The sequence below is a fragment of the Chiloscyllium plagiosum genome, unplaced genomic scaffold (assembly GCF_037043375.1).
Source record: "Chiloscyllium plagiosum isolate Xiang-an unplaced genomic scaffold, Cpla_swu_hap1 HiC_scaffold_7, whole genome shotgun sequence".
In the NCBI taxonomy this organism is placed as follows: domain Eukaryota; kingdom Metazoa; phylum Chordata; class Chondrichthyes; order Orectolobiformes; family Hemiscylliidae; genus Chiloscyllium; species Chiloscyllium plagiosum.
The window spans coordinates 16,975,819-16,998,965 of NW_028270145.1; the positions used below are offsets into that span (position 1 = coordinate 16,975,819).

Consider the following 23,147-nt stretch of genomic DNA (forward strand, 5'->3'; position numbering starts at 1 on the left):
TCTAGTGAGCACCCAGAGTCCCTTTTGCAAAATAAATTATTAGGAACAACGAATAACTTCCAGACTCAAATGCACTGAACACAATAAGAAAGGAAAGCAAAGGAGTAATCCTTTTTGTGTTTGGTCCTTTAACTGTGGGATGGTCATCCTGTGTTTTAATCTGCGACAAACAAATGGATCAAGTGTATACATTCTTTCCAAAAACATTGGATTGGTAACCTCATTAATTATCAAGCTGGCAGCAAAATCATTTCAGCTATTAAAATGTCGTGGTTTCAATGTCTTTAAAATACTGTTTGTGAACACTGTGAGTCATTACTCGAAGTGATCAAAGCATATAAAAAGCAATCAACGGATAAGGATTCAGTGAGGGAGAGGTAGAGGCATCGTCCACAACTGATTACAATCAAAGTTCCCAGTCAGCCAAGATGCATTCGTTTCTTTTGGCTCTAGCTGTGTTGCAGACACTACGATACTCTGCTGGTATGTATTGAACTCATTTTAAAAGATTAAACTTTAATTATTTTTAATTTAGATACTATTGTGGCCTATTTTGGTTGTATTCTTTTTCAGGGAAAGTGCAGGCTGTTTAGTAAAACTAAGCACAATGTATTGTTGTCACCACATTGTTCCCTCATTTTATTTTCCAGGGATACCAATGACTGATTTCACACCGGTTGTTCAAGATGCCCTGAAAGAATCCATTCTTCAATTGAACAGAAACACAGTTAGTGATTACCTCCTCAAAGCAACAAGCAATGAGTTGCTTTATGTAAGTATTATTTAATCTTACTTGATCTAATTTATTCCACTCAGTTTTTTCTTATGTTGTTCGGTTTTCTCTGTTGCTACCTTTCCATTCCTAGGTAAAAACAAGGACTGCAGATGCTGAAAACCAGATTCTAAATTAGAGATGGTGCTGGTAAAGCACAGCAGTTCAGGCAGCATCCAAGGAGCAGGAAAATCGATGTTTCGGGCAAAAGCCCTTCATCAGGAATAGAGGCAGAGTGCCTGCAGGGTGGAGAGATAAATCGCTCCACCCTGCCTCTATTCCTGATGAAGGGCTTTTGCCCGAAACATCGATTTTCCTGCTCCTTGGATGCTGCCTGAACTGCTGTGCTTTTCCAGCACCACTCTAATCTAGAACCTTTCCATTCCTGTGTGCTTGAGTTGTGTCTTTATTTCTGCTTCTGTCATTTTCTTTGTCTCTAACACTTTCTTTCGTATGTTCCGGTCTTTCTTACTGTCACTCTCTCTCGCTGTTTTCTGTAAGGTTTTCTCTATATCTCTTTATTATTTGTCTGTCTTCTATCCTTACTATTAAAATAAAACTTGTATTTATTACCCCTCTCTCTCTCTGTACAATGTGCTTTCTCTATTTTTCCACTTCTCCCTGTCTTTCTTCGATAGTTTACTTCTGTTTGTGTTCTTTTCATTTGCTTTTTGGGATGTTTTTTTGAGGCAAACAAAGGGTTAATTGGATCAGCACTTATTCGACTAACTCAGAAGGTGTGGCTTCAAGTCTCACACTGGAGTTAAAAATGCAGGTTCACTCTCCAATGTAGCACAGAGGGAGCTCATTTTAAGTGCCTTTTTTCAGATCAGATAATAGACAGCAGTACCCTCTGCTCTCTCAGGTGCACAACAGACATCGCATGGCTTCACTTTGAAGAGTTGAAACTTTATTGCTGGAACAGCACAGCAAGTCAGGCAGCATCCAGGGAACAGGAGATTCGACGTTTCGGGCACAGGCCCTTCCTCATTCCTGAAGAAGGGCCTGTGCCCGAAACGTCGAATCTCCTGTTCCCTGGATGGTGCCTGACTTGCTGTGCTGTTCCAGCAATAAAGTTTCAACTTTGATCTCCAGCATCTGCAGACCTCACTTTCTCCTCCACTTTGAAGAGGTCTGGGAGAATTCTACTAACAGTATGCTCAAACCAATATCACCAAAAATAAAATTATACCTGCATTTGGTCATTTCTGTTTGCGGATTTGCTGTGTCCAAATCGATGGCTCGTTTCCTACATTACACCAGGGACCTCCCTGCAAAACTACGTCATGGGTTGTAAAGCACACTGTGATGTCCCATGATCATGAAAGTCATTGCAAGATTAAGTCTTCCTTTCGGTAGGTGATCCATGGAGGCTGCTTCTCAGATGCAGTCACCTTGACCTGGAATTTCAGGTGGGGCTGCTTCTGTCTTTTGAAAATGAGTCATATTTGAATCAAATGTTAAACTTGCTTTCATTTTTGCAGATGGCTCCAGACCTACTGAGCTCTTCTGTTTTTATTCCACTAGGTACACTTGCCCGATTGAGGCAGGAGACTGCATTTAAAATGTGTTTTGGGCACCATGACACCGGTCATTCCTTAATCCTAATGTTTGGATAGGAACGGATTAGGATTGTGGTTTTCGACCTCCACCCATTTGTACCAAACACTGAGCTGCTTCATGCCTGCAGGCTGCTCGTAAGAAACCTTTCTCCTCAGTATAATGTGAGAATCATACCCCTCCCCTCAAGAGAATTATCCATTCAGCCACTGGCTTGTGCAAGACATTCTCTTAGCTTTCCAGGAAAGAGTCATCCAATTTCCATTGTGCCCCAATCCATATTGGAGATGCATTGGAATACTTCTTTTGTGCACAACTCCTGGGATCATTGCAAATGTCACTGGTTCTGAAACTGATGTTTGCCTCATGTCAGTTCCTGTCAAACTCTGTCCTCTAACCCACTGAGTCTGACATATTGTCATGCACCAGCACCCCTTCATTATTTTAATATTTCCTCTTTCTCACTTTCCCTTTCTCACTGCATTCATTTTAAGTTTTATTTAAATGATTCATCTCTCTTATTTGGAAATGGTCTTCAGCTGCCTGAGCCCCAGGGTCTGAAATTTCATCCCTCAAACCCCACCCCTTTCTTTTACCTCACTTTCCTCCTTAAAATCCAGTTCATTGGCCAAACATTTGGTCATCTACCCTGATATTGCCTGTTGCCTGGCCTAATTTTATCTGGCAATATTCCTGTGAATTGTGTTGAGAACTTAGGTTGAAGTAAAGGTGCTATATAAATGTATGTAGATACTATAAAGATCTATGTGTATTAACAATTACATAAGAAACTAAAATGGAATAAATTGTTGTTGTCATCAATAATTTGCTATACAAAAATAGATACATATGTCCAAATAAATTTCACCTACAGAACCAATTAACAATGGGTCAAAGGAACCTCTCTATTTTTGTTTCCTTTGTTATGAATTTTAGAGTTTCTTAGAAATAATCGCAAAGACATTTTGTGTCATCACAGTATTGTGAATGTCATGACTGCTATCTTTCAGTCACCTGAAGTTTAGAATCAGTGCTCATTGATAATGTTCACAAACTGCAGACTAGTGTGTTGATATTTCAGTCTCAATGCATTAGTTAACTTACTAAAGTGCTATTGGTTCTGTCAGTCAATGTGATGGTCAGGATGCCCAAAAACAGAATATATGCCTGGAGCGCCATGCATCAGGATGGTGCAGTACAGAGTGAATAGGGTTTTGGATTCATACCCAAATCACTACACATTTTCCCAAAAAATATTCTTTATTCTGCATTGACCATCCAACTAGAATAGGAGAGGAAAGAGCAGTCTCAGCTCATTGGTGGAGTGAGACCGCTATGCAGCCATAAATGCATTCTTAGATACATTTTCATGGATCTATCTGATATTTTAAAAGTACCAGGCCTTAAGTGACTGTGCATTGAACTGTGCTAGCTCTTTTAAAGGAGCATTATTTTGTGAAGCTTTAGGGCTGGTGAATGTTGAATTTTTTGACTTGTCTCCAAAATCAAGGATTGGTTAAGCAATAATGTGGGTTCTATAAGTCTATATGCAGACCATGGCAACTATCAGGCTACGTAGACCTGTCTGAGCTATATGGCTGCTGCTGTGCACTGTCTACGTGTATTAGGTATCACCTTTTGTCTTTTGCAGGTTGGTGTGGATATTCCCTCTTAAAGATAGATACATATCACATTGCAACAGTAAAGCTGGAGTGCAACAAGCTTCAAATCCTGTTCACCTATCACTCTGATCTACATTGACACAAAACCACATCAATGATACAGGACCAGTGGTCAAAACAATGGCAGGCTTTAAAGAGCAAATTAAGACCTTTGCCAGATAGTTCCAGATCTACACTGATTAAGTAACACATTGCTTTTAAAATTTTCACCCTTGTTTTCAAATCCCTTCCTGTCTGTGCAGTCTCTTCTTGCCTCACAACCCACGAGTCTCGCTTGAACCTGAGACTCTTACATATCTTCAGTTTTGATAGCTCCACTGTTGGTCGCCATGCCTTCAAAGCCCTAAGCTATGGAACTATCTGGCCAAGTTCTTAATACAGTCTTTAAAGCCTGCAATTGTTTTGATCACTGGCCCTGTATCATTTATGTGGTTTTGTGTCAAACTTTGTTTGGTGACATCCCTGTAAGCTGCTCAGGACATGTTACTATGTTAAAGGTGCTGTCTATATATGAGTTATTCTTATAATCCTACAGCCCATATTCCTGAAGCCCCAAGATAACCCATTCATGGTATGCCTGTGTCAGTGTAGGAGTCTGACAAAATTAATCCTTCATATGCTGCGGAGGACTATGTTATTTTAATTGCTAGAAAGTTGTTCAGAAGTGACTGAGATTTTGTGGTCTGTGGGTTTCAGGATTTCCTTCATATTGTAATCAAGCTGGTGCTTTATTTTTTTAAAGAATTCTTAAAATAAACTGCACATTTGGTTTCCCAGATTACTCCAACAGGACCAAATGACTTTGCAGTGGATTTAAGATTTACTGCAAGGGAAACCCTGTGCCCGAAAACAGGTGGATTTGATAGTGAAAATTGCGAGCTCAACAATGACCCCTTAGCTGTGAGTATCGATGAAAAGTGTCTAAAATTTGTTGCAATGTGTATTCTATACAAAACCAGACTGAGTGGGGAGAAACCATATATTCAACCTCGCTGGGTTCTCAAGTTGTAAACTCCAGAAATAAGAATCTCACAGAAATCTGTTCATTCACTTCAGCGCAAACATTGTGAGTTGAGGAGAACATAACAATATTTCTGAAATGTGCTTAATTTGTTTTTCTCAGACATTTTCCCACTCGGCCTATTCACAGTTGTTGTAACAGACATCTGGAGCAGGTGGGATAAGAACATAGGTCGCCTGTCTCAGGGATAGGGAGACAATCACTGCATCACATGAGCCTTGTATTTTTCCAGATAATTTCATTGGAGGGGACGCGCAGGTTCACACATAGCAAGTGACTAATTGGATAGTGGCCATTTTATGCCATTGGGAAAAGCTAAATTTATTCCATTGTCATTAGTTTGATGGGAAATGTGACTAAATAATGACGGAGTAATGGAGTCTTGCAGTGTGTTGAAAATGTCATGACGTCAGGCTTCAAAGATCTGGGTTTCAGTCGCACCTTCCAGAGGTGTGTCTTGACATATCTAAACAGGTTAAATAAAAAAGAGTTGCAAGACCATAAACTGAGAGACATTGTGGAGGCTTAGCTAGAATTTAGCTTTCTGTTTTTTTAAAAGACTCATTTTAAAAAGCAGAAAGAAACTCTCATAAAAGAAGTATTTAACATTAATTATAATTTATTTACAATATTATCAATGACTAAAAGATAACAGTATTGATGCATAGTTGTCAATCAAAGGCAAACAAAGGCATGGTGATGTGGTGGTTGGCAATGCTTCCACACAGTGCCAGGAACCTGTGCTCAATTCCAGCCTTGGGTAACTGTCTGCATGGAGTTTGTATGTTCTCCTGGTTTATGTTGGGTGCTCTGCTTTCCTCCCAGAGATTCTAAATTCATTATTAGTGAGGTTAATGGGAAATGATGATTCAGAGAAAATAACATTGCTTTTAGACAATGATAAATTTGCTAATTGCAACCAGTAATGACACTACAGATGGAGAGATACGATTCGCCAGGTCTCATGTTCTCATGACTGTACAACATCCTCTGCCAACAGTGAATTATTGTAATTGCGGAGTAAGGACAGAATTGGGTCATGGTCAAAAAGTCAGTGAGCCACTAGATAGCTGGGCTCACATTTGACGAGTCACCATTCATGGTGTAGTATTGTACTATCACTGTCACGTGTCTATTCTTAAGTGTACAAGTATCATTACTCTGCATTGGTATGTGTTAGAGAATAAGAGTTGGACTGTTGATTTTTGCAGCTACTCTTTTCATTTGCCTCCCTCCCTGTTTTCCTGCTCATGGCTGCTTCACCAGCTTTAAATGTTCGTATTGTGTCCTTCTCAGTCCTTCTACTTTTTTTAAGAGGCTGGTGTGATTGGATGGGAGAGATGCCAGTTGCTACAGTCTGTGCTTAAGGAATGCAGTGAAAATGTGACTCTTATCCCTTTCCCCAATCATCTTCTCATTCTCTTCACTGGTGTGGTTTCGTCCCCACGGCAGGGACAGACCACTATAAACACCGGAGGAAACATCAAAGAAGCGCTTCGCAGGAGGCTCCCAAGCACTGATGATGTCGCCTAGCCAGGGGACGAAACGTTTGCAACAAAAACTTCCAGCTCGGCGAACAGAACCACAACAACGAGCACCCGAGCTACAAATGTTCGCACAAACTTTTAATTCTCTTCACTGCTTATTCCGATTTACCTGCCCTACCTCTCACTTTACATCACCTCTTTGCCCTTGTCACATCTCCTAGCTCTTCTTCTCTCAATGATATATTCCACTCCTGTGACCTACCCTCCTTCATTCACTGCCTGTACTTGCCCTACGACCTTTGCACTCTGAATGTTGCATTACTACTTCCTCCTTTTGCTCACTCCCCACAGTGTGGGTGATGTAAGATCACTCTATCACTGGCACTCATTCTCAGCCTGCCTTGTTTCTCCTCTCACTGTTTTAGTCTCCACCCTTCCTATCTGTTCCCCTCAAAGTAGCATTTCTATTACATTGAAAATTCAAAAGCCTCTTGACAATTATTTCATAAAGTTTAATTTTTTAATATCGGGAAGAGAGAGTGAGGAAGGATGAGAAACACCTTTCATCTTAAATCCAGTGATGAAGATAAGACCAAGAGGAAATAATTTAATGAGATTATAGTTAATTCAAACCTTAATGTTCACCTTTGTTCAACGTTGCCTGATGACCTTGCCAAACAGAAATCTATTACTCTCAGTCCTGAACCTCCAACACCCAGGTTTGTTGAGGTGTTCCAGATATCGGATATCCTTTTGTGTAATTTTTGATTTTAAAAAAGAAGGCACTTCCAATTGAATATAACAAAAACATTTATTAATCTTTATTTGCCAGAGATAATTCTTTAGGAAAATCTTTCTTTTGATTCAAATAATAATTTATGTCGAGATCATTGCTGCTTCGAGGGGTTTAACAGTCGTGAGAAGCAATTAAACACTGGCGTGCAGAGGGATCTGGGTGTTCTTGTACATAAAAGGTTTACAGGTTCACATGTAAGTACACCAAGAAACTAGAGAGACAAGTGGTAGGAGGTTGGTGTGCTAGAATAAAGAAGTCTTGCTATAATTGTGCAGAACTTATAAAAATCTCTAAAATTATGAGATGCATAGATAGGGTTGATGGTCAGCATCTTTTTCCCCAGAGTTGAAATATCTAATACTATTTAAGGTGAGGGGGGAAAGTTCATAGGACACATGAGGGGCAAGTTCTTTACACAGAGAGCTGTAAGAGTCTGGAATGCGCTGCCAGGGGTGATGGTGGAGGCAGATACAATAGGGGCATTTAAGGGACTTTTAGATAAGCTCATGACTGTGCAAGGAATGGAGGGATATGGACCAAGGGCAGGCAGAAGGGATTAGTTTAATTTGGCACCAAGTTTGGCGCAACACTGTGGGCCAAAGGGCCTGTTCCTGTGCTGTGCTGTTCTATGTTAACTTTATTGACACCTTGCCCGAATCACTGTGTTCATATCTGGTGTTGATACCAAAAGGAGGATATACTTGCTTTATAGATAGATGCACCCAAGATTCACCACAGGACTCTTGGGATCACTTTTCTATGCAGACAGTCTGAGTAAAGTAAGCTTTCACACTCTGGATTTCAGAACAATTCAGGTGAGCTCAGTGATAGTACCGTTGGCTAAGTGGTTAGCACTGATATCTCACAGCACCAGGGACCTGGGTTTGATTCCAGCCTTGGGCAACTGTCCATGTGGAGTTTGCACATTCTCCCTGTGTCTGTGTGGGTTTCCTCCCACAATCCAAAGATGTGGTGAATTGGCCATGCTAAATTGTCTGTAGTGTTAGGTGCATTAATCAGGGGTAAATATAAGGTCAGAGTGGGTTACCCTCTGGGGGGTCAGTATGGACTTGTCGAGCCGAAGGGCTTGTTTCCATTCTCTAGGGAATCTAGTGTAATATTCTGAAAGGGCATGACAGGGTTGAGAGTTTGGGGAGTTTGGAACACAGTGGGAGATAGTCCAAAGGCAAAGGTTAATTATTTAAAATTGAGATGAGGAGAATTTTGTTTAGTCAGTGAATATATTGGAATCATTTATCCTCGAAACCTGCCAGTTCCATCAGTGAATAAATTCAGGACAGCAACTGACAGATTTTTTATGATGTCTAAGGGAGTCGAGAGCAATGGGGAGGGTGAAGGAAAATGGAGTTAAAGAAGAAGATCAGTCATCATTGTATTGAATATGGTCTACACTGACTCTTATTTGTTTTATTCTCATGTTTGACTGTGAATTCACCTCCAGTTGCCAAGTAAGTTATAAACAAACTGACTTTTATTTCACTGCTGCAGAAAATGACCACATGCCGAAGCAGCGTCAGTTATTCCTATGGTGCAGTTGTTGATGTGTATCTTCAGTGCATGGACAGTAGAGGTACATTCATGGACAGCAGCAGTGAATCAGCCTCCTTCGAAAGCAGCGAAGAGGTAATCTTTTATTTTAAGCTCTTATTGTTCTGATTAACAGTAAATGTCCCCTCTAATGCCTTATAGACAATGTAACCATTGCAATTGAATTGGCCTCGACAAATGTTTCTTCCAAAAATCAAATGTCATACTGATTTAATTGTTGGTAAAGTGTGGCTCTGGAAAAAGCACGGCAGGTCAGGCAGCATCTGAGGAGCAGAAGGGTCAATGAGTTGGGCATGACCCTTCTTCAGGAACTATTCAATTGACCACGGTTTGGATAGGCTCAGGTTTTTAGCTAATTTCCACATTCCAAATGTTTGCACATATTCCGATTTACTTTCTTATATATTTAACTAGATTTTTAAAAAATTCATTCATGGAATGTGGGCATCACTGGCTGAGCCAACATTATTTAACCCATCCCTAAAGGCCCAGAGGGCAGTTAGTGTTAACCATATGGCTGTGGGTCTGGAGATAAGGACGGCAGTTTCCTTTCTGAAAGGACATTTGTGAGCCAGGTGGTTTTTCTTCCTGACAATTGGCATTGGTTCCATGGCCATCATTAGACTCCTATTTCCAGATATTTAATGAATTCAAACTCCGCCATCTTCATTGTTGCCCACCTAGAACTCAGTGAGATTGCCATGTTGGGATGGGGAAATGTTGGAGCACATTTTCGTCATCGGTATTTGAGTCTTCAGCTGATATTGGGAGCATATGGGGGATAGGTGGTTTGATTGCAACACTGGGGTGAAAAGCAGCACAGTCGTGGGAAGGGATCTGATCTGCAATTAGGTAAGATCTGCAGGGCTATGGTTGGAATAATGTCATGTTCTGTAGCGTCTGTATTATCCACTGCATTCAGTCTTCCTCGATATAACATGGAGAGAATCAAATTGGCTGAAGACTGACATCTGTGATGCTGGGGACAGCGAGAGGCTGAGATGCTACGTTTGCTGCGAATGCTTCAGCCTTATCTTTTGCACTGATGTGCTGTGCTCCCCCATCATCGAGGATGGGGCTATTTGTGGAGCCTCCTCCTCCAGCGAGCTGTTCAATTGCCCACCACCATTGGATGTGGCAGGACGGCAGAACTTAGATCTGATCTGTTGTTCAGCCATTTGCTTAGCCCTGAAATGAAAACAGAAATTGCTGGAGAAACTCAGCAAGTCCATCAGTAAGTGTGCAGAGATAGCAGAGTTAACTTTTTGGATCCACTTATCATTCTTTAGAACTGCTAGCAGCTCAGAAGATGTTGGTGTATAATGCTGAATTTGGGGCTGGTGCGTGGGGAGTGTATTTGTAAAGGAGTAAGTGAAAGCTGGAAATTGCTTGAGAGATTGTTATCTCATGTATCAAGATACAGTGAAAAGTGCTATTTTCTTCTATACAGGCAGATCATACCATACGAAGTGCATCAGGGTAGCAGAACAGAGTGCAGAATACAGTGTTACAGTTGCAGAGTAGGTGCAGAGAAAGAGAGACCAGAATTAACATTTGAAAGGTCCATTCAGAAGTCTGATAACAGCGGGGAAGAAACTGTTCTTGAATCTATTTGTTCATGTATTCAAACTTTTATACCTTCTGCCCAATGGGAAAGGGTGAAAGAGAGTATAACTGGGGTGTGAGGGGGGGTTCTTTGATTACGTTTGTTCCTTTCCTGAGGTAGCAGGAGGTGTAGATGGAACTAATAAATGGAAGGCTGGCTAGTGTGATGGACTGGGCTGTGTTCATGGATCTCTGCAGTTTTTTGCGATCCTGGGAACAACAGTTGGCATATCAAGCAGCAATGTGTCCAGATAGGATGCTTTCTATGGTGCAAGTGTAAAAGTTGCTAAGAGTCCTTGTGTGCATGCTGAATATTCTTAGCTTCCTGAGAAAGTAGAGATGGGACCCGGGGGGGGGGGGGGGGGGGGGGGAACAACACTTAGTTTTGACTTCATTCCAGCCTTGGGGAAGGTATGTGACTGTCCCGATATCACATTTCTATTGTCTACATTTGTTTTGGAGTTTTGCTGCACATGTTTGCACTATTTGTTCCGATTTATACAGACTTTACTGTCATGTTTTCAGTTTTTAGTTGTGTCCAGAGCTATAACACCAAGGAGTATTAGTCACAGGAATAAAGCAATGTTGTACCTTGCAGGACTGACAGAACCCATTGGCCCTGTCGCAATGTTGCATTAATTCTCACAACTGCAATCATGAGAGAAGGTTCTGTCTGGCCTTTAGGTAAAGGAAAGCTTTATAAATGTGAAGCTTTACTGTGAGTGTTTTCAAATGCCTTAAAAATTTAAGTTTGAGAAGACGGAGAGTAATCCGTTAAGGCGGATTGACTTGGTCATGATTACAAATCACTGAGACCAGATTAAAGTTGTCAGCAATAACCAGTATTTATATAGCATCACTAATTTAATGAAACATCCCAAAGGGACTTGACAGGAGCATTCTAAAACAAAACTGAGCAAATGAGCCAGGCAAGGAGATAACAGGACAAGTGAGTAACAGATTGGTCAAATAGATACCATTTGCAAGGTTGAAAGGAAAGTGAGGCAGAGAAGGTTTAGGGAAAATAAATTCCAAAGGTCTGAAACCCAGACAGCTGAAGGCATTGACCCCCAAAAGTGGAATGAAAATCAGTGATGTCAAAGAGGCAGAATTAATGTAGGTAAATCAGTTGGGCTTGTGTTAGTAACTCAGTCACAGTAGATCAGTTACTAATATACTCAGAATTTACATTCATCTTAATCTCTGGAATTCAACAATAATGAATCTTAATAAATTCTGTCTTGGAGAATCATTCTGTTCCCAAAATAATTTCTGTGGCTTTGTGTGGGAATATTTACATGAATTGTATTTGTTTTTATTGTAGGTGAGGTACCTGAGAAGGCGACCACCATTCCAGGATGAGCACCATTCATCAGTAGGTCTTGATGACAATCTGAAATCGATACCTTCAGTGTGTAGCTGTGACCATTGCAGTCTGTTCCCATTGTTGCATTGGATTTCCAATGGGATTTCCAAGAGCCGTTAAGGGACAGGGCATCAGCCGGTTTTGGTGAGGCTGACCGAGTAAGAGGGTGGGGTTCACTCAGTGGGACCGACTGTGAAATAAGTGGGGGGAGGGCGCATGGCAGTGCCACTTAGATTGGCACAAGAATTCACCTCAGTAAGTATTATTAAATGGGTGGTTTTGTGTTAGTGTCCAGTGTCAGGTGCCCCCTACCTTTAACATGTAATTTTATCAACTATGAAAGAACGGTTTGCTGGATTGGGCTTTAACAGGAGGCTGGTGCAATAATGTTTATTCTGTGAGAACAAGCTCCCAAAGAACTTGTACCCACTCTGCTGCCAACCATGAGTGTTGCTCACCTCAGTTGTCCAGGTTAGAGGACAACCAAGACTCCTCCCGAGAAAGTAGCTTTTCCCAGCCACTTGACGTTTGTTTCTTGAGCTGTGATAGTTACTGGCCCCGCCCAACACCTCACTCCAGCCCCAAACTGAGTGGCGGCTCTCACCCCCATAACCTGTGACCTCTTTGATGAACATCTGCCTGAATGAGCCATTCCAAATAAAGGAGCGAGCCATGAAACGGCGATAGGGTCAGTGTCAGACTGCATTCCCTCACTTCTCATTCCCTTATCCGTGACTTGTCCATCCTTGAAAATGACACGATCGGTCAATGGGAAGAGCTTGGAAGTAAAATTCTCTCCATTCTATGCTAGGTTGACTGGGATTTCCAGAATAACAGGCAATTTCCTCAGCGCCGTGGAAATGGTGTTGCCCCAAGAAGACCCAATAAGCAGGCCAAGCCTCTGAGCCAAGGATTATCCTCCAGAAAGAAGCCAAATCGTAAACCGAATCGGGACTCCAAAGTGGAGTGAAGGGGGTTTGGAGTTCACAGAACGCACAAGGCGAGATGTCCGCCATTATTTCAACTGCAAGCATTGCGAGCTAAAGCATTCTTTCCTATTTCAGTAGTTCTGTCACTGTAACGGTAGTCTCCACTCTCCTGCTCAAGAAGTTGGAAACATGAAAATAAAACAAGCTGATTATAATATAGATTGTCCAGCCGCCTGTTTGTTACACATCAGCAAGCTGCAATTGCTCTAAGACTGACTGAGATGTGGGTGCCATGCTTTGTCCATCACCTTGAGAAGAACTTTCACAAATAAACCAATCCAGGGTTTAACAATGCAGCTGGGTGCTGAGCACAGAGCAGGCAGTGACCTGGACAGAGGTTTGCCACATGGTGTTTATGACTGTAAATTTAAAAACCTGTGGAAACAGTTCATGTGTACATGGTCTGTGTGAGCACGTTGCCTGAGAGGCTGGGAGAGAATTTCTTTCAGGTCTGTTTTCATTATTTTGACTTTCTCATTCTTGTTTACAGTTAAGCCCCTCTGTGTCCTTAACCCTCCCTTTTCCGCAATCTCCATCGACCTCACAGCCCTCTGACATTGGGCACTTATCAAATTCCAGCCCCTTGATCATCTCCAATTTTAATCACTTCACTATCATTGACCATACAGTTCTGAGAAGGGTCACTGGACCTGAAATGTAACCTCTGATCTTTCTCCACAGAAGCTGTTGAATCTTTCCAGCAATTTATGTTTTTGTTTCTGATTTACAGTGTCCGCAGTTCTTTCAGTTTTTATTGACCATACAGTTGCCTGGCTCCCAAGCTCTGGATATCTCTCCTGCAAACTCTCAGTCTCTTTCTCTCTCTCTCTCTCTCTCTCTCCCCCCTTCAAAGACACACAGTAAAATCTATCTTTCTCACCAGGTTTATTGTCATTTTGTCTAATATCTCCTAATGTGCCCCAGTATCAGATTTTGGATTACGATGTTCCTATGTCGTGCCTTGAGACTCTTTGCTCTGTTACAAGCCCCTGTTGATGTGTTGGGGGAGACAGTGGAAATGATTGCTACAAGGCCTTCCTCCTATCTACCATCCAAACCCTAATGTGTTTGAAATTTTACAGAGGGCAGATAAGGCCTACAGTCAACTGAGGTCTTTATGTAGATTCATGGAGTCTTACAGTCCTATAGCACAGAGACAGTTCCTTTGGACTGAACCAGTCCATGCCAACAAAAATGTCCATTCATGCTAACCCCACTTGGCCCACATCCTTATAAACCTCTCCTACCATGAACTTATCCAAATGCCTTTGAAATGTTGTTAATGCTCCTGCCTCAACCACTTCTGCTGGCAGCTTATTCACCACCCTCTGTGTAAAACAAGATGTCCCTCAGGTTCCCTTTTATTCTTTCCCCTCTAACCTTAAACTGATGCGCTCTCGTCCTCGATTACCCAACCCTGGGAAAATGACTGAATGCATTCACCCTATCCCTGCCTCTCATGATCTTATACACATCTATAAGATCCCCCCTCAGTCTCCTATACTCGAAAGAAAAAGGTCCTAGCTTGTCCAACATCTCCCTATAAATCAGACCCTTGAGTCCTGGCAACATCCTTGTAAATTTCTTCTGTACTCTTTTCAGTTTAATAACATCCTTCCTAAAGCAAGGTGACCAAAACTGAGCACAACACTTCATGTGCGGCCTCACCAACATCCTGTACAACTGCAACATAGCTTCCCAACTTCCATACTCAGTGCCTTGGCTGATGAAGACCAGTGTGCCAAAAGCATTCTTCACTGCCCTGTCTACCTGTGACTCCACTTTTAGAGAACAGTGCACTTGAACTCCAAGGTATGTCTGTTCCACTACACTCCTTAAGACCCTATCATTCATTATGAAATTTTACCTTGATTTGACTTTCTAAAATGCAAGACCTCACTTATCAAGATTAAACTCCATTTGCCATTTCTCGGCCCACTTCCCCAGCTGATCAAGATCCTGCTGCAATTTCTGATAACCTGCCTCACTGTCCATGATACTGCCTATTTTATTGTCATCTGCAAACTTACTAATCATGCCTTATACATTCTCATTTAAATCATTGAAATAGATAACAAACAGCGATGGGTCCAGCACTGACCCCTGAGGCACTCCACCAGTCACAGGTCTCCAGTCCGACAAGCATCCTTCCACCGTTACCCTCTGCTTCCTATTATCAAGCTAACTGTGTATCCAATTTGCCAGCTCACCCTGTATTCCATGCAATCTAACCTTCCAGAGCAGCCTATCGTGTGGAACCTTGTCAAAGGCCTTACTGAAATCCATATAGACTACGTCTACTGCCCTGCCCTCATCAACTTTCCTGGTCACTTCGTCAAAGAACTCTAACAAACATGCACAAAGCCAAGCTAACTACTTTGAATCAAACCCTATCTTTCCAAATGTATGTATGTCCTATCTCTCAGAATCTTCTCAAGTAACCTACCTACCACAGACGTTAGGCTCACTGGTATATAGTTCTCAGGTTTTTCTTTGCAGCCCTTCTTGAATAAGGGCACAACATTCACTCTATTCCAGTCTTCCAGGACCCCACCTGTGGCTAACCATGACACAAATATATCAGCCAGATCCCCCACAATTTCTTCGCCAGCCTCTTGTAGTATCCTTGGATATATCTGGTCAGGATCAGGAGATTTATCCACCTCCATACATTCTAATTCATCCAACATCTCCTCTCCTGTGATATGGACCGACCCCAAGATATCACAACTAACTTCGCAATGTTCCCAACTCTTCATGTCTTTCTCTATGGTAAACGCAGAGAAGAAATATTCATTGAGAACCTCGCCCACCTCCTGCAGTTCGACACATACATGTCCACGTTGGTCCTTGAGAGATCCTATTCTCTCTCTAGTTATTCTTTTTCTATTAATATACTCTTATCTTCTCAGTAAAAGTTACCTTGTGCCCCTTTTCGCCCTCCTGGTTCCTTCTTTAGTAAACTCCTGTATCCCCTATATGCATCCAGGGATTTCCTTGATCCCAGCTATCTGTACCTGAACCATACCTACTTCTTTTTTCTGGTGAAAGCCTCAACCTCTTTTGTCATCCAAAGTTGCTTATTTCTGCCAACCTTGCCCTTCACCCTCACTAGAACATATAGACCTTGAACTCTAGCTATCTCACTTTTAAATGCCGCCCACTTGCTGGACGTCCCTTTACAAGCAAATGAACTACTCCAATCAGCCCCTACAAGCTCCTGTCTAATTCCATCAAAATTCGCCTTGCCTTAATTTAGAACTTGTAGCTGTAGATGAGTTTTGTCCCTCTTCATAACTATTTTAAAATGAATAGAACTATGGTCACTGGTCCCAAAGTGCTCTGCCACTGTCACCTGTCCTGCCCTATTTCCCAAACGTAGGTCAGGTTTTCCCTCCCAGAAGTCATTGAGTCGTAGAGTCATAGAGATGTACAGCATGGAAACAGACCCTTTGGTCCAACCCGCCCATGCCGACCAGATATCCCAACCCAATCTATTCCTACGTGCCAGCACCCGGCCCACATCCCTCCAAACCCTTCCTATTCATATACCCATCCAAATGCCTTTTAAATGTTGCAATTGTACCAGCCTCCACCACTTTCTCTGGCAGCTCATTCCATACACGTACCACCCTCTGCGTGACATTGTTGCCCCTTAGGTCTCTTTTATATCTTTCCCCTCTCACCCTAAACCTATACCCTCTAGTTCTGGACTCTCCCAACTCAGGGAAAAGACTGTGTCTATTTACCCTATCCATGCCCCTCATGATTTTGTAAACCTCTATAAGGTCACTCCTCAGCCTCCGACGCTCCAGAGAAAACAGCCCCAGCTTATTCAATCTTTCTAAATCCTCCAACCCTGGCAACATCCTTGTAAATATTTTCTGAACCCTTTCAAGTTTCACAACATCTTTTTGATAGGAAGGAGACCAGAATTGCATGCAATATTCCAATAGTGGCCTGACCAATGTCCTCTACTGCCGCAATATGACCTCCTAACTCCTGTACTCAATACTCTGACCAATAAAGGAAAGCATACCAACGCCGCCTTCACTATCCTATCTATCTGCGACTCCACTTTCAAGGAGCTAGGAACCTGCACTCCAAGGTCTCTTTGTTCAGCAACACTCCCTAGGACCTTACCATTAAGTGTATAAGTCCTGATAAGATTTGCTTTTTCAAAATGCAGCACCTCGCATTAACTAAATTAAACTCCATCTGCCACTTCTCAGCCCATTGGCCCATCTGGTCAAGATCCTGTTGTAATCTGAGGTAACCTTCTTCGCTGTCCACTACACCTCCAATTTTGGTGTCATCTGCAAACTTACTAACTGTACCTCTTATGCTCGCATCCAAATCATTTATATAAATGACAAAAAGTAGAGAATCCAGCACCGATCCTTGTGACACTCCACTGGTCACAGGCCTCCAGTCTGAAAAACAACCCTCCATCATCACCCTCTGACCTTTGAGCCAGTTCTGTATCCAAATGGCTAGTTCTCCCTGTATTCCATGAGATCTAACCTTGCTAACCAATCTCCCATGGGGAACCTTGTTGAATGCCTTACTGAAGTCCATATAGATCACATCTACCGCTCTGCCCTCATCAATTCTCTTTGTTACTTCTTCAAAAAAACTCAATCAAGTTTGTGAGACATATTTCCCACCATGGTGGCTCAGTGGTTAGCACTGTTGCCTCACAGCGCCAGGGACTCGGGTTCAATTCCCGCCTCAGGCAACTGTCTGTGTGGAGTTTGCACATTCTCCCCGTGTCTGTGTGGGTTTCCTCCGGGTGCTCCGGTTTCCTCCCACAGTCCAAAGATGTGCACGTCAGGTGAATTGGCCGTGCTAAATTGCCCATAGTGATAGGTGCATTAGTCAGGGATAAATGTAGGGGAATGAGTCTGGGTGGGTTATTTGTAGGAGGGTCGATGTGGACTTATTGAGCCGAAGGGCCTGTTTTCTTACTGTAGGGAATCTAATCAAAGCTATGTTGGCTATCCCTAATCAGTCCTTGCCTTTCCAAATACATGTACATCCTGTCCCTCAGGATTCCCTCCAACAACTTGCCCACCACTAACAGCGGCTCACTGGTCTATAGTTCCCTGGCTTGTCCTTACCACCTTTCTTAAACAGTCCTTAAGGATCATTTCCCACCAGTCTGTAATTTTGACACTGGCAAGAGGAACTCGGGGTGGGCACAGTATGGGGAGGTTCATTACTTGCTGCAGAATTTTCAGGCTCTTGTAGCTGCAGTATTTATACTAGCTTGTCCAGTTAAGTTTCTGATCAATGGTGACACCCAGGATATTGATGTTCTCCCAGGGCATTCAGCGATGGCGATGCAATTGAATGTTAAGTGGGGATGCTGAGATTCACTCTTGGCGGAGAACCTGTTTTGCATGAATACTATTTACTAGTTATCAGCCCAGTGCCTGAAAGTCGTCAGGGTCTTGCTGCATGTTTGTTATTGACTGAATTTCATTAACATATGTCCAACCTTAAAATGGGCTTCCATTGGTGAAAGCATTCCAAACCCCAAAGAGTAGTGCCTAAGACATTTGCAGTCTATTTCTTATTTAAGCAAATAAATGTTAAACCTTTAGGCATTATTCTCACATGTCAGACACAACATCTGCCATCTAGGAATTATTTCCATATTCTTCATAGTTTCACTAGGAAGATCCTTTCAAGGAAAATGCAATGATGAAAAATCTTTTCAAAAAGTTTGGTCACAAGAGACTTGGCTTGCATTCTTGACCACTCTAAGTGTTGAAAGATCTCTCTGATTAAACCAACTATGGATGCTCACATCTGCGAGTTGAAGAGTGCTCAACAGTTATGTTAAGTTTTGATTCTCTGTTAACAAGAGGCTGTGCTTTTAAACATAATTTCATACCACACCAAACTCTCAACTTCTGGCCTACTTATCCTGTAATTGAGTTAATTTACAATCAGCAAGTGATGGTTTTCCCTGGTCCAAGGCCATTTACTCCTACTGACAACAGAGTCTTAGCCAACATCAATATTAGTCACTGAGGGTTTGGTTGTTGACTCCGAATTTCGAGAATAGACCCACAAACCTGAGAGTTTTTTCAGTGTCAGGTTTGGGGTTTCAAAGGTTGACCACTTTTGCTCAATGACCTTTTGATGCTCTCAGTCTCAACATTCACCCTAACAACAGCACTGGCTGTGCTTTGAAAACAATTCACTCCACCAAGACGCTTTGAGATGTTTGATGTCGAAATTTTGGGAGAGGAGTAATGGATTTTATTTTTACCGATTGGCTCCTCCCATCTGTGAAAGCAACGCCCCCATCCATCCACCGCCACTCTCCTCCGCCTGGCTGAACTTGTTCTCTCACTGAATAATTTCTCCTTTAATACATCTCACTTCGGACATTCTCACTTAATCTGAACTATCAACATTCTTTCTCCCCCTGCACGCCAAATCCCCCCTCCTATTATTGCATAAATGCTGACCCTCCACACTTCACTTCAGTCCTGATGGAGAGTGATCTAGACTCAAAATGTTAGCTTGCTCACTGTCCATGGATACTGCCCTAGCCGCTGTGATATCTAGCATTTTTTGCTTTTAGCCGTAGAAATTCATGCTCATCCTTACTCTATTTGTTTTTCTCTGTGGACATTATCCATCCCGTTTACAAAATCCTGAATCCTTTTCAGCGATGTGGCTCTCTAATGTTGCTCTCCGCCACACACACACACAAAATCGTGACGATGGCAAACTTTGACAATCCTGAACCATCAAGAAGACAACTCACAATGGCCCCCGTGTGGCCAGGCAAGGAACAGCCTAATCTCTGCATGTGTCAATGAGAGAGAATGCCGTGTCCCTCTCTGATGACAATGTGAAGGGTTTGCTGTGCTTGCAGTTTCAAAGTCTCAAATCTCAATTCAGGTGTATACGGTAAGTGAGAGATTAGTGGAGTAGCATTATTGTCTCTGGACTGATAATCCAAAAACCAAGACTAATAATTTGGTCATATGGGTTCAAACAACAGCTGATGGAATTGAAATTCAATGAGTAAATCTGGGATATAAAGCTAGTGTCAGTAACCATGAAACCACCATGAATTGTTAGAAATGTTATCTGGTTCATCTGAAGAAATTATACTGGACTCGCAGCATTAACTCTGTTTCTTTCTCCACAGATGCTTTCAATCCTGTTGAGTCCCTCAACATTTTCTGTATTTGGTTCATAAATGTCCCTTAACACTCTGATGATTAGAAGAATGAGGGGAGATTGAACTGAGGTATAAGATATGCTAAAGGAACTGGGAAAGTAAATATAGAAAGGATGTGTCCTGATCTGGGGCAGTCTAGCATAAGAGATCATTGTTTTAGGTTAAGGAGTTGCAAATTCAAAACAGCGATGAGGAGAAAGTACACTTCTCGAAGGGCCGTGCATCTGTAAAATTCACTACCCCAGAGTGCAGTGGATTCTGGGACATTGAGTAAATTTAAGCACAAGATAGAAAGACTTTCAACAATGAAACAAAGATAGATGCAGCAACAGGTAGTTTTGAGGAAGTAGGTGGGTGCCCAGCCTCATTGTTGAAGGCTGGAGAGGAATTGGAACTCTCCACTTTATGACCCACACTGCCAGTGTGACTGAATGTGACTGAGTCCACCAACACCGTAGACAAGATGGTAAACCTCCTAGAATGTTAGATGGAGATAAAGTGGAGCTGACTGATCAGATAAGATGATTATAATTGATAAGAATCTTTAGACAATTCTACCAAACAATTGGAGGATGGGAATGGAGGTGGTCATTCCTTGGTAATTGGTTGCATCTAATATGAGCTGAAGCCACTGTGTGCTGTGTAAGTTAATGGAGTAAAGCCATTGTTGCGTGCAAAACATCTCAGACAGTGATGTAATGGAAGACGCATTTATATAGGGCCTTTCATAACCTCAGGATACTTAAAAGTGCCTTGGAAGCTAAGAAATATTTTTGAAGTTTTGCAGAAATGTTAAAAACCCAACAGTTAGCTTGCACACTGAAGGATCCCATAAGGAGCAACATGATATTAACAAGAGACCCTGCTTTACTGATTACCATTGGCCAAGAGACCAAGGAGGATTTTCCTGTTCTTTTCAAAATGATATCAGCTGTGTCTTTTATATATTTACATGAAATGTCAAATGGGATCTCAGTTTGACCTGATGTCCAACAGATAGCTCCTTGGGCAGTCCAGCACTCAGTTCAGGCAATATGCTTGACTGTTTTTATGACTGGGAGAGTGTTAATTCTGCTTGGATACTGTTTGGGTATTATTTGAAGTAATTTATGACTCACATACTTTCAGAGAAGAGTGTCACGTTTTAGCACTTCTGTTTCCAGAAGAAATCTTGTTATGGGTCCAATGTAGCATCTTGAGTCCTGGTCCAATGTAGCATCTTGAGTCCTGGTCCAACGTGGCATCTTGAGTCCTGGTCCAACTGTTCTCCCATGAAAACCTTTGGAAGAATCTATCAATATCTACTGAACAACTGCATCTGCAAAGGGCCCCAGTGACAACTGCTTGTGTTCGGCAACATCATCTTTGTGTGTCAGAGTAACCGACTGACAGCCATCTGAACATTTCAAACTTTATTGCCATCAGAAACGAAGACTTATAGGCTGAAAGGGATTTTTTTATTCTAAGTGAATCTCTGCAGCGAGAAAGCTTTCTCCCCCTTATCTAGTGTATTTGTATGCTTAACTATGTGTCTTTGGATTACTTAGAGGGTAACATTTATATTTTCACATATTTAAAAACTGAGTTAACAATTTTTGTATCTTCATTGACCAAATTCTAAACTAATAATTCAAACGATCTGGTTGGTGGATATTTTTACTCAAAGTTTAATATGGAGAACACTATGATTGGCCACACTGGGAACAATTAAATTTATGTTATGCTGGGAGAGTAACAGGGCCAGTTAAAGACTCCTTCCATCTCAGTCAGCATGAAGGAAAACAAAGAATTAAGATAAATACAATGAAGATGTTCTGACATGATCCTGGGAGTAAGTGGTTCGAACTACTATGAAGAAAGAGAGTAATTACATTTACAGAATGACTGTTGCAATACCAGATGCTGATCGATGATAAATACAGGTACTTTGAGCCACTGTTGTCAATCTCTGGCTGACTGCAGTGAAAGCAAAACATGTACATTGAGCAACCACTTACCCAGGATCTAATGTATATTTAATATAGCTGGGGACATAGGTAGCAGCCGTGGTTCTGGGGCCTAGCTGCAGCCGAGTAAAGATGAAGCCAATAATTCTATTCTTACTTATTGTACCTGTGTTCTGAATCCTCAGTCCTTCAACTGTTGTCCTTATGGGACTACAACTTTGGCACCAACCTTAACTGGGAGGTGTTCAGGAGGGAAGGATTCCTGTATACCTCATCCACAACAGCTTGCGGCACCGATTGTTCTACCATCCAAATTTAAGGGAATACTGCCAAACCACAAATGGCCAAGACAGGCAGAACAAGCGGTAAGTGGATAATGGGCATATATGGCAGGAGGTCACTAAGAACACGAAAGGATGTGGGCCTTGTTTTTCAGGAGGGTAACACAGGTAGAGAATTTCAAACTTGATGGGGACTTCTGAGGTGTGGAGTAAAGGGTTAACATTCAAACAGGTAACTAGTCAGCCACATCAGTAGTGATAGACAATAGACAATAGACAATAGACAATAGGTGCAGGAGTAGGCCATTCAGCCCTTCGAGCCTGCACCGCCATTCAACATGATCATGGCTGATCATTCCTAATCAGTATCCTGTTCCTGCCTTATCTCCATAACCCTTGATTCCACTATCTTTGAGAGCTCTATCCAACTCTTTCTTAAATTAATCCAGGGACTGGGCCTCCACTGCCCTCTGGGGCAGAGCATTCCACACAGCCACCACTCTCTGGGTGAAGAAGTTTCTCCTCATCTCTGTCCTAAATGGTCTACCCCGTATTTTTAAGCTGTGTCCTCTGGTTCGGCACTCACCCATCAGCGGAAACATGTTTCCTGCTGCCAGAGTGTCCAATCCTTTCATAATCTTATACGTCTCAATCATATCCCCTCTCAGTCTTCTTAACTCAAGGGTATACAAGCCCAGTCGCTTCAGTCTTTCAGTGTAAGGTAATCCCGCCATTCCAGGAATTGACCTCGTGAACCTACATCATGTGATGTAAGAAATCACATGACAGAGAGACTTTGGAGAGAGATGATTCTGTGTGGAACCTTGTGTTAATTCTGACAGTGTGCGTTGTTAATAGAATATGAA

General features: G+C 42.1%; 1 protein-coding gene and 1 long non-coding RNA gene across 2 annotated transcripts in view; one reads left to right on the plus strand and one right to left on the minus strand.

The window, feature by feature from the left end:
• The window catches only part of LOC148149568 (uncharacterized), a 42,058-nt gene extending 40,018 nt beyond the window's left edge, over positions 1–2,040 (minus strand). Inside the window, exon 1 of the long non-coding RNA XR_015757600.1 lies at positions 1,965–2,040. This is a non-coding gene — a long non-coding RNA (uncharacterized LOC148149568). The remainder of the gene's footprint in view (positions 1–1,964) is intronic.
• LOC122551349 (secreted phosphoprotein 24-like) lies at positions 328–13,004 on the plus strand. Its single transcript, XM_043693093.2, has 6 exons — positions 328–483; positions 651–772; positions 4,792–4,914; positions 8,828–8,962; positions 11,817–11,867; positions 12,670–13,004. Exons 1-6 carry the CDS (start codon positions 429–431, stop codon positions 12,826–12,828), a joined length of 645 nt encoding a protein of 214 aa, XP_043549028.2. The 5' UTR covers positions 328–428; the 3' UTR covers positions 12,829–13,004.
• The last annotated feature ends 10,143 nt before the right edge of the window (positions 13,005–23,147 follow it).

What these genes read in the sequence shown, in the direction of transcription:
- LOC122551349 (XM_043693093.2), top strand. Translation starts at nt 429, where the DNA reads ATGCATTCGTTTCTTTTGGCTCTAGCTGTGTTGCAGACACTACGATAC. An exon ending in CAAGCAATGAGTTGCTTTAT is followed by an intron (nt 773 to 4,791) that starts GTAAGTATTATT and finishes TTGGTTTCCCAG; the next exon opens with ATTACTCCAACAGGACCAAA. An exon ending in CCTTCGAAAGCAGCGAAGAG is followed by an intron (nt 8,963 to 11,816) that starts GTAATCTTTTAT and finishes TTTTTATTGTAG; the next exon opens with GTGAGGTACCTGAGAAGGCG.